The 20,266-nt window shown below is 41.9% G+C and overlaps 1 protein-coding gene across 1 annotated transcript; it reads left to right on the forward strand.

The window, feature by feature from the left end:
* The first annotated feature begins 15,666 nt into the window (after positions 1-15,666).
* On the forward strand, positions 15,667-17,655 carry BCL2A1 (BCL2 related protein A1). The gene is made up of 2 exons (XM_030955571.1): positions 15,667-16,093; positions 17,551-17,655. The coding sequence occupies exons 1-2, from the start codon at positions 15,674-15,676 to the stop codon at positions 17,653-17,655; spliced, it is 525 nt and encodes a 174-aa protein (XP_030811431.1). The 5' UTR covers positions 15,667-15,673.
* Positions 17,656-20,266: the final 2,611 nt, after the last annotated feature.

Here is a 20,266-nt window from a genome sequence, read left to right on the forward strand (position 1 = left end):
ATTGTTTTTGATCAACCTTGCGATTTTAAGTCATGCATGGCTTTTCTTGGAGGCCTGACTCACAGCTTTTAAATGCTCATGTGGGACTGCAGTGCCTCACAAAGAACGAAATGCAGCTACCAGAGCTGTGCCCAGGTGACAGGTATGGGGCAACCAAGCAAACATGTAACATTTGTATTTCTTAGCAATTTTTGTTTCATGTTAGCAGACATGAGGAGCCTGACACTCTGGTGCTTTATGGGAAGAGAGAAAGCAGAGGAAGAACAAGGCAAGGAGAAGAAGGATTCCTGCCTAACTAAAAAAATGGGTGAAAGTTCATTTTGAGAAAAATAAATAAACTAAACCTAACTGCTACCGCTGTTGTAATGAAGGGTTGGGAAGGCAGAGAGGGAAGGCATGTGTTTATATCTCAGAGCTGGTAATGTGGAATTCCTCTTCTCACCCTGGTTCTGCCACTGACTCATCCAGCAGGGTTAGGCCTATGTCAGTTCTCACTTCAGAGCAGATTAGACTTAACCATAGACCCAGCTGCTGTCTCATTTACTTGTGTTGAGTAACACTTTCTTCCCTGGTGACAATAGCTGTGGTGGGAGAACTCCACAGGTCACAGGAGGTGAGTGACAGAGCCCCATTGTAGTTACAGAAAAGAAGCATCTGCAGCACAGAGGGCTCTAAGGCTTGATTAGCTCCATGCCTAAAGCATCTCTTAATTAGTTGAGCCATATGTAGATACCAGGATCTGCTCCTCTCCAGGCTTTTCTTTAGGAACAAACAATGAGGAGCTAAGGAAGATCTGCAAGAGTTTGCTCAGTCGGCAAGGCCACCCACTCAGCCAAGCAGCTGGCAAGGTGGTGAAGGATCACCTTGTCCCTCTTCCATCCTTACCTGAATCAGCTACAGAAAGGCTGAAGATCTCAATATATTCATGGGGATGCTTCTAAAAATCATGGTACTTTAGCCTAAGATACTCTGCTGCAGGACTGAGCTGAGTTTGGAGCCCAGTACAAGTCTCCTTTGTAGAATTTCTGCCAGCCTTGAGTGCACACAGCATACCAACACCCAAACTTGTTACCAACCACTAACAGCACAAGGGCACAACTCAGGAAATCCTTCCAGGGAGGTTTTCTTCATGTCAAACAAACGCTTGGTTGAAAAATAAAGTTTTAACAAGCAGCCAGTTGTATGGATCCCCAGGCATCATTTGTTCAGGAATTATTTGGTTAATAGTGATGAGTATTATCAACATTTATATATACATATATAATTCAGAGGTGCCAATGAATATGATATATCTGCTTCTGTCAGTGCTGGCACCCTGCCATGCCTCATTCCCCCTTTGTAGAGTGGCTGCAGATTTGTTAATAAGCACTAGATTAGAAACTATCTCATAGAAACTACATTGGTTTTAATTGTATTATTATGGCTATATTGCTTAAATATCAAAGTGAACTTTTCTATGGATTGCTCCTCAGATTTCAAATAAACCATGTATGTTGTGAATTTAGTCAGTGCCTCCTTTGTGCTCTTATGGAGGCCTGTACATTTTTACTTTTGATTTGAAGTGTTTCACATCTCCCTTTGCTCTTTTCTCATAGAAAACATTGTCTTGCTACAGTTCCCAACTCTTACATTACCTGCTTCACCTTTATTGTTATTAGTCAGGTACACAAAAATCAGACTGAACAGCTAAAAATTGTGCAGTATTAAATGCACACTTCAGGACTTACAGCTGCTGTAAACCCCTCACCTTTATGCTTACTGGCTCAAGAACTTCATGTTCCCCTTTTATTACACACCCATAACTTACAGCAATATAAAAGCACATCATTGTTTTTCCTGATAATTTTGCCACCCTGCTATTTTATGGGGCAGTCGGTTGGTCTGCAAGTACATGCACCAGGTACTGTATCTTGATGAAGGAATTGGATTATTGCCAAATAAAACAGCCAGACTATTATTATGGCTAATACACTAGAAGTGTTTGCAATGGGTTTTTAAATAATCCTCTACATTTATATTGCACTATTCATCCTGAAGAGATCCAAGGTGCTGTGGAAGGCTGATAATGGGTCTTTTTGCTCATTGCTACAACGTGACTGCTGCTAAGCTGGAGAAATAGTGACCATCCTGCACAAACAGCATTAGCAAGCACAGCAGGTAATGAAGCAAACAATAATATTGCCATTTGGAATTGCAAGGTAATTGCTTGATTTGGAATTTGATGAGGACATAAGAGCTGATATGCTGCTGCTTGTAAAAATATGCTCCAAAGTATTTTGTGGTCGTTTCATCACTTGTGAGTGATGATGGCACTTCCACAAGCATTAGGTTCCCTGTGACCATGCTCAGCACAGTATTTCCAACTGAGCTCAGGGACAAGGCTGGGACTTGGAAGGTTCATTTCTAGCAGTGCATGAGTTCTTCTAAAGTATTTCTTAAGCAGTCCAGTGACTTGTGAAGCCCAGCTCTCTTTGGCTCAGGACCTAAACACACAGAGCTCTACTCACTCCAGCCCAAACATGTGATATGTGTGGGAAGGGGGATGACAGGCAGCCTTCAGCCAGGGATGTGTAGGTGCTTTGCTGATGTCTGACTTGTAATGCAGATAATACCACTTTATTTAGCAGACAGCAAATCTTTCCTAAGTGTAGTAGGAGGATATGTAGCATTCTGCTGGACTTTGAGAGATGAAGCATCCTCAGTGTGTTCCCACAGTCTGCTCTAATTTCTGCTTTGGGGCTGGCTCTGCCACCTATACTTGAAGGATAAAATCAGAGCTGAAAATAGGGAAGCTGAGAAATTCTTCTATTATGTCACTTTAAAAAATTCACTGTGTTGCTATATGTAGTTATGAGAGGACTTAGTTATTACCTGAAATAGCAGAGTGTTCCTAACAGACTGTCCATATCATGCTGCCTGTATAACCTATTGTGATATGAATGGAACTGTACCACAAGGGAAGACAACTGATCAGACTTTCCCTTGAAAAATTATTACCAAAAGCAGATGGAAAATACCAAACCAGCATACACCAAAGCTGAGATCTTACATACAGGGAAGATAAAGGAAAAATTTACTGTAAAATAAATGGTTTATGGTTTCCTGGAGGTCACAGTTGAGTGCCATTTTTAAAGCCAGGAGCCTAAATCAGACAAGTGTTGCCCAACTGGACTCTTGAGACTGAGGGTAGGAAAGGCCCATCCCTCACAGTGGGATAAAAGATGAATCCAAAGCCTATGCCATGAATCCATTACAGTGTGCACTGATGTCCCAGAATATGTTTATCCTAAAGCCCATCTTCACCCCTCACTCCCAGTACTGGGAACTGATACACTGCAGTGCTGTTTTCTCTCTGGCTCCCATGCATCAAGCACTGTAAGTCAAACAGTTTCAGATGCTGCTTGTTTTTTGTGCTTAACTGAAATCATTAGGTAAATTATGTACCAGGGTGCACAGGGATTTAGCAGTAGATTCCCATTAATATGGTCAGACATACATGGCTAAATTCTTGGCACTAAAATTTCCCTGCACGGTATTGCCTTAATAATCTTTTTAATTTCAACAGATTGTTCTGTCTATGCAGAGATGCTACAGACAAACTGAAAGCAAACTTTCCCAGATTTTAATCACTCAAATGTCAATATTCTCTTTCTTCAGACTCTTCAAGTAAGAAGAAAACCTCTGATGACAAAAGGACAATGTGTCAAATTAAAAGCACTATAATTATGGAAACCAATTTCTATCATTTAGTTCTCTGGAGGCTGATAGCTCAGCTGCTTTCTAGAAATAAATTTCTACAAATTCCTTAGGAGTCAACACTGATGCAATCACTTATTCATAGTAAAAAGACTGTGCTGACTCAGTATTCTTCTTCATCTAGTTATGTCAGAAGGTATCAAAATACCAAACTTTAATAAAGGGGGAGATGGAGACTAGAGACATCAGCATTAGTGTTAATGATGACAGAATGATTTGTCACCATACCCTAACTCAAATAAGTACAGGGATGTATAGAAACACAGGCATAAAGGCACCACCAGTGAGGGTAGTTAGCTTTAATGGTGAAATTCTTATCTATCATTTTTGTTGTTTAACCATTGAACCCCTTGTAAAACTTATCAGTGGTACAGAACAAACCTTGGCTGAATATCAAACAGGTACCTCAGGGCAGAAAGAAGGTTTACAACACCAGCACTCAGGTAGCTCCAGAGCCAGTGCAGGAGCCAAGGGGGAATGCTCTGGGGGAAGAACCACAGCAGTTGTTGTGAAGCATGCATGAATCAGAGCTTTCTGGAGTGTTACATTTATGCAAAACCATTAAAAGGAATAAAATTATAAAACTGTGAGGGTTCACGTAGCTAGCAGAGTCTGTCTTAGCTCATTTATGAGCTACACACAGAAAGTAATAACTGAAATTCTCTGTTTTGTGTTATCAAAGAGGCAGACTGGATGCTCCAATTCCAGCAGGTGTACATTTATCAGAAGGAAGGAACCTATTCTGACCTTTTTCACATCCAGTTGCAACCTCCCTGTTGCAAATGGAAAACAGAGGCAAAGCATCACCAATTCATGACTACAACACCTACCTGGGGAAACAACTATGTGGGCTGTAGGGCAAACAACCTAGAGCTTAGGGCCTTTATATGGCTGGCAGCTAAGAAATAAATATTGTACTTTTGCTTGTAAACTGCTTGCATTTGGTCTGGACTCAGTGAGAGGAGCTTCCAGCAGCTTGGAAGTAACATTTTTACCGAGTCACTTTTCACATCAGAACACAATTTTCAGTGTTATTGGGGTTGTAAGCGTTTGTCTCAGCATTCTTATCCTGCTAATATCACCAGGAATTAGGCAGCATGTTGGCTAAAACTGATCTCTGTTCAGGAGTGTGAGCTTTCAGGCCAGACTTTGTTTTTCAGCCCTGGCTCCTCAGAAGTGTTCAGAACCCTTTAGAACTGAGACAGGAGCTGTTCAGGTTGGATCCTGCAGCTGCATTCTGCCTCCCTCCCTGCAGGAGGATGCCCCATCAGCACCTTACACAGGGGCATGTGAGGCTGCAGGACAGGGCTGCAAATCCACAGAAAGGAAGAAAGGGAACAGGATAGTGTGGATGTTTGAGGATGAAAACAATGTCTCAAAGAGAAACAATAGCTGGAGGTCCCCAATGAACCTAAAACGCCTCCTGGTTTCACATGAGGCCATGGCTAATGGAGACAGCATTGTTTGGCAAGGAATTGCTGCAATAAACCCCCAGATATTTTCTTTGTTGGTATCCAGCTGGACACCATGAACAGAAAGCCTGACTACATCATGCAAGTGTGTTGTGTTTTTACCTTCCAGGGGAGATTAGTTTCCATTCGATTACAAGTTAATTAACAATAAATGTAGTTTATTGTTATTGCAGTTGTTTCCAATTTGCCAAACATTACATACTAGCAGAACCATTTCTTTATTTTAAAATGAGATTTTTACCCTTTTATGAAATCTATAATTCTAAACTATTTTGGAGAGCTACACAACAAATTAATTTAGTACACTAAACACTAAAGAATCTGACCATGACTGAATAGAAATCCACTCACAAAGTGACTATCCAGAAAAAGTGATTAGCAAACAACAAAGGACAATACAAAAGAAATGCTGTTCTATAACAATTTCCAATTTCTGCGAAATTAACTTCTATCTAAGTGGATAAAAAGGAAGAATGTTTTCAGGAGCAAATACGTTGGATCAAAGATCGATGCACAAGAAAACAAATTGCCTCAGAGTGTGGTAACATTGTTTAATGGAATAATTTTACAGCTAGCAAGCCATATTGTGAAAGAAATGTGATTTGAAAAGATGAACTTGATAAGACTGCCTTTCAGGTTGCCTCACTAGCGCTCAATCTTAGGTGACTGAACCAAAACACATGTCCAAAGAATTACAAGCTCCGCATCTTTGGCATCTCTAAGGCAGACCTAGCTGCTATCTACAATGTCATGTGGGAGAAAAATGGGACTCAACACATATACACACATACATATAAAAGCTAAAGCCAGCCTCTCACTCATAACATGCTACATTAGGCTGGGTACTAAACCAGCACCTAGGCCTGGCCGAGATTAAGGCCTCAGTGTGTCAACTGCTGCATAAATAAACAGCTCCACTGACTTCCAACAAAGGATGGAAAACAAATATTAGGGCTCTGACTCACACACAGATGGCAAATGACTGGAGTGATGCATGTTTGAGTCAGCTCTTACCTGCTTCAGCTCCACTGAGCTCGTGGCTGCAGAATTATCATCATCAATAGCCTGAGCACAGTCCAGCCCAGCTGAGGCACCGCATACAGAACCCCCTTGCCCCAGCACACCTCCCTGGGAAGGCTGTAAATACAGGCAACAGGCACAGACCTGAATGCAGGTCTCAAATTTCCTCTGTTTTAGAAGTGGGGAGCTGGGTCATAGGGACACCCATGGTATTCTCGAGGACATGGAGGCATAACTAGAAAGTCACATCCTATTGCCAGAGTCAGCAAATCTTTTGAAGAAGCCCGTCCAATAAATGGGGAAACCAAAACTCAGCAGGCTGAAGGGGTCTGTCACGCCACAGGAACACCAAGTTTCACACTGGATATAATGATTTTGTGGTTTGCCACCTTTTGTAGCTAATACAGGCCCCTGCTGATAGACCCAGCAAACAACTGAGCTGTGCTCAAGTGAGACAACAGCTCTCAATCCCCTGTAGGCAGCCAGAAAAATTAACTCCCTCTGGAACTGCACTGGCCATTTATTAGCTCAGGAATATAAAGGAGAGAAGTAAAGTAAACTAATTAGGTTTCATGGGGGCTTTTTGGATCTGGGTTCTGAGTTACGAAATAGATTGGGAATGGCTGTTTATTGTCAAGCCTCCAAAAGGAGATTGAGGGCAAAGGAGAAACAAGGATGTTGCTGTTATTTACGTTACTTGAGCACTGGCCATTGGAAATGCGTTTCTCATTGAGTGATTAACAGTTATCCAGCACAAAGAGCAAATAAAAACCTTGTCTAATTCAGTCCCATTCTCTCTGCTCTTACTGCATTAAATCACGTGCAACTGGCTGATTTATTTAATGTTGCTTCTTAGTATCATTACTCTGCTGTGATGCCATGTTTCAAAATCAAGAATAATTAAGAAAACATGAGAGATTTTTAACTAAAGTTCTTTGCTCTTGAAAATCGATAACTTTAGGTTTCATTTAGCTCCCTGTGGACAGATTCACATCCCTGCACAGATGAAGTTACCAAAATCAATACAGCTTTGCAGAGGCACAGGGGGTCAGTCTGTGCAGAGCTCCTCTGACTTCACGAGCAAAGCACTCGCTGCTGGGTCCAAGCTTCCATCTGCACTGGGGTTTAAAAAGGTTTCTCAGCTCCAGAATACACTGTGAAAGCCCTTGATTAAGTCATTATGATGCATAATTCCCTGGCATGCCAAGAATCTAGTCCCAAACTGATACAAAGGCAAGTCTGCTGAGGATGAGTGGGTATTCTGGGGTTTTATTGTGAAAACTCAGGGTTACGTGCACTGAACTGCTGGTATGGAGTTTGCTTGCTCTTGCTACCGATAAAATTAAAATGCCTCTCAGATTAAATGCAATCACCCTCACCACTGCCGAATGAAAGACTATCACAGCCCCACTCCTGCTGTTATGTGAGGCCAGTGGGGTTTGTGTTGGCTCAGTGCTGCTCCCCATGCTCAGTGAGCTGGGGCAGGACACTCCTCCAGGCTTGGACGGGTGAATTCCCACCACAGAACAACCCCCACTCCCAGCTGGGGCATTTTGGTGTTGCTTTATTGCCCATAACAGCTGGCAAAAAGTTATTTGGAAGGGTCTAAAAGACTTCAGCTTTCTTAAAGACAGAGCATTTTAGGGCCTGAGCAGGCCTGGGATCAGTATCACTGCTAAGATGCTTACAGGCTTAATTCCCTCGATGACGCCAGGCTCTGTACACAGCCATGGCAATGGGGATGGACAAATGTAATTCAAAGCACAGAGCACTGTGAAGATCCATCAATAAAAAACGAGCTCAAAAGCAAATCTCTTTTTATTCTGCTTTGGTTAAAGAATGGCAGCAGGTTTGGATAACTAGTCACGGTGGCATCAGCTTCCTTCACACTCACTTAACAGGACATCATTTCACTTAAAAAGATCGAGGGGACAGTGTTACATGCTCAGACAGCACAGCGATGAATGTGGTATAAATACCTGGGGAGACAGATTAGTTTGCTATTTCTGCTCACAGCCTTCTCCTAGGAGCACAGAAATGCCATCTCAGCATGCTTTTTGGAGGATTAGAAAACGTAATAAACACAAGGATAAAAATATGCCATGGGAGTTACAGCTAATTTCTTGCTCTAATTTGCAGCAATTTACACATAATCATTTGAAAATACTGCAGAGTGCCAGCAGCCGAGTGTCTGCTGCAATGGTGCAAATCAGAAAAATGAGAAATGCAGTTAGGGCTGAAGAACCCTCCAGAAGGGTCATTTGGGACATTAAGTTCACAAGCTCTTCCTTGCAGTTGAGTAATGGAGGAGATTTTATTCTACCACATGGAGCCCAGTTTCTTAGGCTGTAGGTGGATGGAATGACCTTCATAACAAAAGACTTTAGACTTCAGAAAAGTCCTGCCAAACAGCAATGTAGTCTGTGTCTTTGTCTTGTAACTGAAGGGATTTTTTTTAAATTTTAATTAAAAAAGGAGGCTGCAAGCAGTAGGCATCAGCACCACAACATTTTCATGCAAATACACATTTGAAAAGGTAATAAAACTGTAGTAAAATTACTGAATTAGGGTTCAGAAATGTATTTTAATATCAATATTTATTGTGAACATATGAAAATTACTGAAATCCCTTTACACATTCATTTCCTAATCATAATTTCCATCCAAAGATCTGGATTGATTATAAATGAGGAAAATATCTATATAGTGTACATTTGTACGTTTGTCTATTTTACAACTTTAAATATTTCAAAACAATTTGAATGGGGAATAAAACCAAATGTGCCCCCAGACCAGAACCCTGCATGTAAAACAAACTAAAGATGAGTTATGAACCTCCATGAAGAGGAATTTATAGTAGAAATACCAGTGTTGCTGCAGCCTTCTTTTATAGGATCATCAACAGAGGGGATATGGAAAAAGGGGGGTAAAATGATTTATTAAGAGAATACATTCTCTTCTAAAGGAAAGATATTTAATCTGTGGATCACAAACACTTGACCCAGGGCAAAGGTTACCAGTGGTACCTTGAGAAGATGCAGCCTTGATTTAAATAATGGAGAAGTGCAGGAGCAGATGCAGGGCTGATTTAAAAGATGGAGAAGCACAGAGGCAAGCACGCTCCTGGGAGGGCTGATGTAGAGGACTGCAAAGCTCCAAGGCACCCAGGTAACTTGTAATTGGTAACGTGAGCTTGAATTTTAAAATTATTTAAAAGCATGCCAATCTTTATACTATTAACAGCTTTATTGAATAGCTGCTTTTTCTTTTTTTTTTTTTTCCCAAAGACGCCTGAAGGAACTGGGCACATATATCTTATCCATGCTCAGTGGAAACTCTTTACCTAAATCTTGCTCATATTTTGGAGTTCTCATCAAGTGGGACTCTCTGTATGCTAAGCAAGGCTCAGATATGTCACTGAAATGCTGTCTCACCACATTTTGAGTATCACCAGTGTCTAAAATAGGTTTAGGTGTTGAATGCCTGTCTCTCCTGGCAGCATTATGTTGCTGAAAAACACAGCTCTGAACTAAAGCTGCTGATCAATCACAAATGACTCTGCACATGTTCATCTGCTCCAAGAGAATGAACCAACACTCAAGACCACCCTTGACTTGTGACACTCTTGACTCATGGCACTCATGGGTGCCAGGGACATGCAAAGGTTTGGTTATCATTTTAAGGCATGAGGCTTTTTATTTCATGAATACTCAAAAGCAGATTTTAATTTTTTCCCCTCTGGGAGCAAATGTTTTCAGCCATGAAGCTGGCGCCAATGTTTCTGCTGGCATCTGCAAGAACTTGCTAAGCTTCTACCAAGACTTGTTCATGCTCCATTGTCTGGGAGTTTAGGGACCTGTACATTTCTGTGGCTCACTGCTGGCAAGGATGACTGTGTGTTCAAATTCTCCTAATCCGAGATAAACATTTGGAAGGGCTTAGGAGAATGTAGAGCATGTGTTTGCACACATGCACATGATGACACATGACACATGCACAGTGGAGAAGTATGTTTGGCTGCTCCTTGACTTATGGTGATGACAGAACCAGAGATTCAGAAGAAAACAGCCTCTGACTTGAGATGAGTTACCAGGGGAAGTGACGAGGCAGCAGCTGAACCCTGAGTAACACAACCAAAGCTGGCCATTCCTACAGTCCCCTTGGGTCTCTGGAATGCTGCAGAGGAGTCATAAGGGGAGTAGAATGACCACCTTCTCATGTTTGAGCAATGGAGAACCATGGTGCACCTCCATTTGACCCGTCCCCTCAGCCTTTCCTGTGTGGTATTTTGGGAGCAGGAGAGAGCCTGTGCCAAATTGTGCAGCCCTCAGTCATTCTAGATGGCGGCACAGCTCAGCAGTGAGCTGGAGTAGTTCCTTGCTTTAGTTTATACTGGGGACCACTTTGGCTTTCCAATTAGCCCAGAATGCCCCAGTTGGCCTGGAGGATGCAAAACCAGCTGCATCCTCCCATCCTTTCTGGAGCCTGCCTTCAGAGCATGTCTGACACACAGAATGCAAGCTGGGTCAAAGTCTCTTTTTCAGTTGCCACAAAATTTGAGATCCAGGATTCTGATATTTTGTCTCCATCCTAGAAACATTAGGAGATGGTCATAAATGTTTCAGAGTTAACTGCTCCCAAAATCAATGGAGGTTACCTTTTTATGCTTTGGACAGGAAGCTTTGGTGCTTCCCGGCTGGCAGAATTCATGGAATCAGAGAATCTGAATGGTCTGGCTTGGAAAGAGCCTTAAAGATCACCTAGTCCCAACCTCCCTGATGTTAGCAAGAACACCTTCTACTAGACCAGGCTGCTCAGAGCCCCATCCAACCTGGCCTTGAACACTTCCAGGGATGGAGCAGCCACAGCTTCTCTGGACAACTTGTTCCAGTGCCTCACCACCCTCACAGTAAAGATTTTCTCCTAACATCTAATCTACACCTACCCTCTTTCCATTCCAAGCCATTGTCCTGTCATCCCCTGTAAATAGTGTCCCTCCACTTTTCCTGCAGGCACCCCTCAGGCTCTGCAAGGCTGCAATTAGGTCAGCCTGAAACCTTTCCTTTTCCAGGCTGAACAATCCCGATTATCCCAGCCTTTCCTCATAGGGAAGATGATCCATCCATTTAAGTGGCCTCCTCTGGACCTGATCCAACGTGTCCATGTCCTTCCTGGGCTGGGAACCCCAGAGACGGACACAGCACTGCAGTGGTGTCCCGGAGCCGAGAGGGAGAATCCCTCCAGGGATTCGGGAATCCCCAGGGCTTCGGGAAACACAACATCACTTATTAACATGGCTCATGAGGCGGCTGCATGCCAGTCCCGCGGGATCCAGGCGTTTGCTGCAGGGGGAACCCAAAGGCAGGGCTGTGCGGCAGCGCTCCCGCGGCGCTGCAGCGCGGCCGGCTGCGGCTAGATGTCAGTAGATGTCAGCACTCCACTGGGCAAGCGGCCCCGGGCCCCGAGCGGCAGCATCCCTGGCAAAGAAAGGCCGTCGAACCTGCCCAAGCTGCAAGTGAACCGAGGTGTTCTTTCGCAATGAAGTACAATACCACGCCAAAAAAAAAAAAAAAAAAAAAAAAAAAAAACAAAAAAAACCCCAAAAAACAAAAAACAAAAAAACCACAAAAAAAAACCCCAAAAACAAAACAAAAAAAAAACAAAAAACAACAACAAAAACCAAAAAGCAAAACCCCCAAAAAAACAACAACACAAAAAAAAGCCAACTGAAACAAAACAAAACAAAACCAAAAAAATCCCAAACCAAACCAAAACAAACAAAAAAAACCCAATGAAAACCAAATTTAAAAAACCCCAAAAAAGACCCCAAACAAAACGAACACCAAAAAAAAACCAAAACAAACAAACAAAAACCAAACCAAACCAAAAAAACTCAAACCAAACCAAACCAAAAAAACCCAAAATAAAACAAACAAACAAACAAACAAAAATTTCCCCCCAAAACAACAACAACAAAAAACCCCAAAAAACAAACAAACAAACAAACAACAAACCACCCCCTGCGGATCTCAAAAAGAGAAGAAAAGGAGAGGAAAAAAAAATCTTCAATCTTTTTATTAAGGCTTTGGACTGTTCTCCCAGACAAAAAAAAAACCAAACCAACACAGTTCCCACAATCACCTGGAACTCTGGCAAGACAGATGCAGCACGGATAGCTCAGCAAAGCTTTTGTTATTTGGCTTGCTTTTGTCTCGAATGTGATGAGATAACATTGTCTCTCACAAGTCAGTTTTATGAGGATCTGTCAACTCAGTCCCCATCTGTTCTGGAAAAATAAGCCTTTTCAGGTTAGAGTAGGATGTGGATTCAAATCCACAGGGCACAGATTTAAATCAAAGTATCTGAAGCCCCTTCCAGTAGCCAAGTAGTGAGGGGAGGGTTTGCATTTGAGCTTCCCTGCCACACTGGTTTCTGTTTCAAACCTTTTATTAACAATTAGCAGTTAAAGTATATCCAGCAAAGAGGAAAACAAGGAAAAAGTGCTGTAGTGTATGAGAATGCAGTCTATGCAGCACAGGGGAGACAGAGCAGGTAGGACACCAAGTAGTGTTTCATTAATTCAGAGGTATTCACTTACAACTACAAAATGAGAATAAAGTCTGCTAGAAGCAAGCAAGACACTGCCTAATGTAGAAAATGAGAATCAAACCATAAAAGTGGCATGAGGCAAGAGATCCCAAAGCTGATTTCCTAGAGTGTTCAGAGTTGACCATTATCAGCTTGTGTGTGTAGATCCATAAACTGTCACTGCTTCTGAACATCCAACACTTGGAACTGCACCCTGCACTGCACACTATTGAAAACTTTGAAGGAGAGAGACCTGGGGCATTTTCAACAGCTCCATCCTGAGCTCTGGTCACCAGTGTCACAGCTGGCTGTCAGAGATCTCTGCTCAGAGCTGCCACCCCATTCTGGGAGCTGAGCCCTCAGCTTCACCTCAGAGCCCTTTAAGAAATCAAGAGACTGTAAGTAGCAGCATTTGCACCAAAATTGCCAAGGTGTTACATTGATTTCTTTCAATAGTGGTGACATTCACTGTCTTATTTCATCACCCTCCTCAGAATCCTAAATGCTCCACTAATGAAGAAACAGCTGCATCTGCTTGTGCTCTGCTACTGTCAGTGATGAAGAAAACAAAACTGGTCTCCTTAGGTATTGTTCACTGTCCTCATATTCAGCTATTATATTCTCAGAGAATACTAAAAACTTGTCATTAATCCGTTACTAAGAAATTCGGGAGTGATCCATAATTTCACAGACTGTACTATATAGGCAGAGGATTCTTGTGATGTCTGCTCTAGTACCTCTCTCAGTCCTGTTTACAGCAAGCATCTGACAGGAGGGGAGCTGGCTGGGTGAGCAATGACTTCCCTCTGCACCAAAATTCCTGTCCAGTTGGAAAGAGTTAGCGACTGTAACATCCTTTTTTTTTTCCCCATTTGCATTCTTCATAAAATGATAGCATTTTGCTGAAATCACTGAACATAACAAAGGCAAAAGGCAGCCTGACAACTCTGCCAAAGCAACAGCTGCAGGTACTGGATAGGAAACACCTCTGAACTTTCAAAATGAGCTTTGGTAAGAACATGAGTGTATGAAAGAGGGGAGATCCAGCTTCCCACGCCCAGCTCATTCCCAGTCCTGGCATCACATCCTTCCCTGGGGGTAACATCTAACACTGGGCTTTTCCAGCTTGCACTGCCCTCTGAAACACATTCTCTCCCAAAAGTGAACACAACACCAAGCCTCTCTTTGCTTCCAAGAGAAAGTGAAGGAAATAATCCTGAAGTGCTGGATGCTGTGCTGTGCTGGCTCCATCTCGAGGTTTCAAGCCTTGCTATGATGCAAGATGACTGTGTCACTCTTGGCCAGACTCACCACGTACAGAAATAACCTCAGCAGGAAGTGGAAACTACCCTGGTCTAGTCAATGGGTTTCTGCAAAAACTGTGATGTCAGAGCAGCAGCACACGCATTTTGGGGGACTGGCTAGGGTTAGCAGTGTGTGACACCAGAGCTGTTTCACAGTCCAGACAGGTTTTCCCCAGTGCAATTAGGTGCCAGTGTATCCTGACATCTGAGACTGCAGCTCTGCTCCTCTTCCATAAGTCTGAGCATCAGGGAGTGCCCAGGTCTGGGAACAGACTCACAGCCACGCTGGGACAAAGGAAAGCTGTTGGTGTGGGGTGCTGGGAGGGCCTTTTGCTTTCAAAGGAAGAAGAGCAGTGAAAGGAAGGTGGGTAAGAAGTAGAGGGATAAAGAAAGATGGAGAAAGAGAGGGGTCTCTGGACATCAAACTGCTTGGTGCTCTTTGATGCCTTTGCAATGGGGTGAAGTTCTCTACAGATACATCCTGGCCCTTTAGCAAGATCAGATTGCGTCAGGACAAGATGTTTGTAAGGAAAAAGCTGGCTAGATACCCCTGCCTCTTCTCCCAAAAATAACAGCTTGACAGAAAATCTGAATCTAAGAGCAGTTGTAGGTATCATGATACTTCTTTTTTACCTGTCCTGAAAAATTCAGGTGGTATCACACATCACTGGCCCCATATTTTCCATCCCATGTTCTGACATGCTGCCTGCATTAGCATTGTCTTTCATACTTATAACATCTTATACAGCAGAGCTCCCCATGGGGGAAAGAAATCTTTGAAGCTTCCCACTCAAATCTTCAAAGAAGGACCTTGAAGAGGACTCGGAGAGAGTGTGGGAAAGTCTGGAACAGGGATAATGTTATAAAGCTGACTTTCCCCTTGTACCGCACCATAATTGTACCATTGTTGTGCTCCCACTTTTTGCACCTCTCTGAAACTCCCTGAGTGCTGAAGACAGTTTATCCATTCTTCCATCCTGTTTGGAATGCCTACCAGTTTCTTCACAAAGTTGTGGCCAGAAATAACCCATAAACTGGCAATACAGATTGCAGCCTTAATCATGGCAGCGAGGAGATTGGACTGTGGGTGCTGAGTGTCTGCATCTCCAGCAGCATGCATTTCTTGGGCATGCTTTTTCAAGCCAAATGCCAAACCTTTGCTAGCACACACCATTCTTGGAATTTTGCAAGCCAAATGCCAAACCTTTGCTAGTGGTATGTAGCAAAAGTCCCTAGAAAATGCCAAGTTATGCTGCTAAGAATGTGGTAAAATCTGGTCGATTTTAGTTGCGGAATCACACCATTTGGAGAAATAAATCACTCAAGACATAAAAGGAGACACTTTTTCTTTCATTTCCTCTATGACATATTCCCCAACGCAGCCATTAAGTCACTACCTTTTACAGGAAATTCTGTGGTAAAACCAGAAAGATTCCATCAAAACAGACGGAACAAAAGCGTGTGCATGTCCTGTGGCTGCTCACTGCCGAGCCTGACTGCGAGCAGTGAGCTGCACTCTGCATTCTGGATTGAATGGAAACTGCTGAGTTCTACTACGTTTATTACTTGGCTCAGGACTACCTGCAGTATGTGCTCCAGGAATCACACCTCGGACCTGCCCAGACCAGGGTTGCTCATGTCTTGAGAACCATAGCATCCTCTCTGCAAGACCAAACCGAGGAGGCTCTCAGGCCACTCCTGGACAGGATTGACATCACCTCTGTAGCTGTTGCCAAGAGAATTTTCAATGGAGTCATGGATGAAAAGTTTGCTGATGGAAATACTAACTGGGGACGAATTATGACCATATTCACATTTGGAGGTCTTCTCACCAAGAAGCTTCAAGAGCATGGGGTTCAGTTGACTGCAGAGGAGAAGGAGCAGATCTCTTATTTCATCACAGAGTACATCATAAACAACAAAGCTGAATGGATTGATGCGAATGGTGGCTGGGTGAGTTTTTCATTTTCCACCGAAGTCTACATTGTGAGATTTCATTAATTATTATTGTAGACACTGTCAGAACCATTTTATTCAGAGTTTCATTTGGTGGTTTAATATTTGGTGTCTGGAATGTCTCATTGAGACTTACAGTGAGAGCTTTGCTTCTGCTTTAAACAGAACAGTCATAAAAGACAACTTTATTTTTAAAAGGCACTTGCCAGTTTTGAATGACAGGATCATGCCATAGTTCAGGGTGAGAATGACCTTAGAAAATCATTTGGTCCAGCCTCACTCAAAGCAGGTTAAACCACACATACCCTGAAATTTCCATTATTAAATCTAAAATTAAGTGTCATCCTAAGGTCAGTGCAGCAATTTTGCTTTCATAGAGAAGCTGGTCCAAAAATACTTAAGTTCAAGGTAAGGAAAGAAAACACAGGTGTGATCCTCACAAATGAAGTCAGCACTTTTGCTGTGGATTTCAACAAAGCCATTATTTAATCCCCCAAATCAGTTTTACTTACAAAAAAATGTACTGGTAAGTACAACTGGCATTAAATCTTTTCTGTTTGGACTGAGATAATCCTAGAACTTCCATCTATGAATGGTCAGTGCTGAGAAAAATACTTGTTACTACATGGACTGTTTTGCCAAGCTGCTGAAATTCCCATTCTGCCAGTGAAGGGAAGGGAAATATCCTTTTGCTCTGCAAAATCTCCTCACACCCATACTTTTTTTTTTGCAGTAGGGGGAATCTGAGAATCAATGACACCAGTGTCAGTTATTTCCTTGGTACTTTTTTCCTTTACTTATATGTAAATGGTACTTTTTCCTTCCACCCCCTCTCATCCCACTTCTCTCATATTTCCTACTACTTTTTTTCCCCTGATTTATTTTCTAGTGTCTTGCTTTTCCTTTTTTTTTTTTTTTCTTTCTGTTTGTTTTAATCCTTCTCTGTCTGTAAGCAAAAAAAAAAAAAAAAAAAGGTGATAGTGACTCTTGGCCCCTTGATACATTGGATTTATTATAAAGGCTTATCTTTCCATCTCTTTCAAATAGAGTCAATTTTATTTCAGAGAAGTATCAACTCCTGGCAACATTCTGTCATAACAGGTGGCTCATCATAGTAGAATAAGGAAGATATTTCTGGGTGTATTATTACACCAGAAACATAGTACTTGTACCTTCCTGGAAGATGTGGGCTCAGCTGATAGAGTTCATGTTTGTTTTCTATTTAACACAGGGAGGGCATAGCCTTGACTTGGAGATGAAACAAACATTCAGCAAGGTGCAGCTATTTTAAGTGACTATTTTTAAAAAGCTATTCATCTTTTGGAGGCAGAGCTCTGAAAAGCTGTCCCTCACTGCACAGTGCTGCAGCACTGTTAATCTCACACAGAGAGTGGTGTGGGTTCCCTACACGCTGTTTTTAAGCTGTCCCTAACTGTGTGTGGTTTTTTCCACAGGAAAATGGCTTCCTAACGAAGTTTGAAAGAAGATCACTACTGTCCTTCTCCAAAATTACAGCCCTGTTCATAGCTGTTGTTTCCTTGTTCAGAGAGTACTACTGAAGTAAAAGGATCTGCCATTCATGTGTAACCTAGATATTGCCACAAACTTCACTTCTCAGCCTTCCTCCAAGCAATATCAGCAAGAGAATAATTTCCTTCCATAATTTGTTTTTAATTTATTTGTATTTATTTTGACTAAATACAATGTTTAACATGCTATCCTAATTACCAAATCTGAAGATGAGATCCTTCCAAAGGGGAATCTGCACAACATCTTGCAGCAATTCAAGTCCACCTTTCCAGGCAGGATTGCTTTGAGATCATTTTCCACATCCAGACAGCTCTTGGAATCTCTTTTGTATCTCCATGAAAGGACTTTGTTTTAGTGAAATACAATCCAATGGGTTAAGAAACAAGTTTTTATGTCATTTGTTTTGTAAATGAAATACTACTGTAATGCATTTTATTGCAACCTCTGTATGAGAAAAAAAAGGAGGGGGGGGATTTTTGTGAAGAAAAAAGAAATGGGAACTCCAGTATAGAACTGGGTAGAAGTTACTGGCACAGACTAAGCAATTTCTATGGGAAGAACTTTTTGTGGAAGCTAGCAACTTAAAAATGTGCACTCACTTACTGTTATAGCAATGGTTTGTGTTTCTGTGCTGTATTTTTTTAATAGCTCACACCTACAATGAATGTTCTTTCATATTTGTGTGATGTAGTCATCAGGCTGAGCATTTTTTAAACTAGATGTTTAAAAATAGGCAAGTAAAAATATTTCTTAAATGAGAAATTTGTGTAAATACACTAATATTTTAAGAAAATACATTAAAATATGTATTATAAAGCCTTGAGATTGGTCTCATTTTTTCCAGAAAAATTGGAGCATGGGAAAAGATCTGTCTGAATAAGATAATCTTACAAGAGTTATCAAAATGCTGCTGAAAACTCCAAGTAGTTTATGGATTTGACCTGAGGTCCATGGATGTCAAGACTTTCATTTTCTGTAGTACTTTTTAGGTACTATCTGGTAGCTTGCATAAGAAACAGATCTCTTGTGGCAAAATAAATGAACTGGATCAGCTCTGATGACAGTAATCACTGTTTTGGGATACATCATAAAACTCAGCAAATTCATAGAACTTTCAGGCTTTTACAGTCTGGGGCAATTCATGTTTTTACTCAAATTCCATTTGCTTTCCAAGTCTAAACAGTAGTTGTTCAAGAATTCATTCTAGAGGGGTTTTCTTCAGCTGTAGTGATTTTCCATTAGGGAACCACCACTGTTCTCTGAGACAGATGCTCTAGAAAATCCAGCTTTGTGACACTGAGAGAACAAACCAGCCTCTTCTGTAATGGGCTCTCCATCTTTCATCTCAACATAAGACTCTTTTCTGTAGTAAGAACAATTGTTTTCTGGAAGAACCTGCCCAGGGATGTGGTAGAGCCCCTCTCCCTGGCAGTTTTCAGGGTACAACTGAACAGGGCACTAGATAATTTCATCTAGGCTCCCTTTTCCAGGAAAGGTCGGATCACACGAGATTCCAATGTCCCTTCCAGCCTGGGTTGTTCTGTGATTCCATGGTTCTAACTTGGTGGGTTTAACCATAGAACACAAACAGATATTAATATTTGTTAGAACATGTATTTCTCCCTCTCCTTCCCCAGTGAAAACAAGAAATATTATTTAGCATGCAGGCAGAATTTGTAAGGTAATTGAAGAAAAGATGGCAGCATTCAAAGGGCAAGGGGTGGCAAAAGAAAAATGCCCACCTCCAGAACACCTATGGCAGCACACCTCCAGAACACCTATGTCAGAAATGACATTTTGGAACATGTTATGACACATGTCTTTATAGGCAGTCTAAGTCTTCATGGTAAGAACAGTAATTCTTACTCAGTTCCTTTTTGAGCACTACTGCAAGCCACATACAATAATGGCTAACACCAATCTATTAATACCACATCCACTTCCTTTTGCACTGATCTAGTAACCTATTTCATACTCAGAAGTACAATTTTTTTAGTTAAATATAAAGGGTAACTGTGTCTTTTCAAAATGTAGGTGATACAATAATTTTAGAACTTGTCTTCATGGTAAGGGCAGGGTTTAAACAAAAGAAGCCTGGATGGATCATTAACGATCCAGTGGGCTCCAGGTTAACTTCACTGGGAAGAAACCTCTTTTTTTCAGTGCAGAGCAAGAAAAGCAGTGATGAGATGTACCACCCCAATTCTAAGCATAGTAAAGTGTCTGAAAACAGCAGGGCTATTATCTAAGTTTTATAAAATAGTGTCCATGTAACTGTCATGAAGTTATCCCTCCGTAACACTGAGCAGTGCCCAGGTCCTGGGCACCACTGTTTAAGGGATCCTTGGATCTGCCAGGGGAGAGCAACGTGGTGCTGCTAGAGCACAGGGTGAGGTCAAAGAGCTGCCCAGTGGGACAGCTGATGACTTCATCCCTGCACACAGCAGCTAAACTGAGATGTCATCAAAAGCCACACAGAGGAGATTTATCAAAACAGCTGTTCTCCCATAGAAATGTCTCTTTCTGCGCTTAAAATCACAGAATCAATTAGGTTGGAAAAAACCTCTAACATCATTGAGCCCAACCTTTGACTGCTCACCAACTTGTCAACTGGACCACGGCCACCAGTGGCCACATCCA

This window comes from Camarhynchus parvulus, chromosome 10 (assembly GCF_901933205.1).
Source record: "Camarhynchus parvulus chromosome 10, STF_HiC, whole genome shotgun sequence".
In the NCBI taxonomy this organism is placed as follows: Eukaryota; Metazoa; Chordata; class Aves; order Passeriformes; family Thraupidae; genus Camarhynchus; species Camarhynchus parvulus.

Bases quoted from the DNA above. Each gene is read 5' to 3' on its own strand.
- BCL2A1 (XM_030955571.1), top strand. From the start codon at position 15,674: ATGGAAACTGCTGAGTTCTACTACGTTTATTACTTGGCTCAGGACTAC. The intron at 16,094-17,550 runs GTGAGTTTTTCA...TTTTTTCCACAG, and splicing joins TTGATGCGAATGGTGGCTGG to GAAAATGGCTTCCTAACGAA.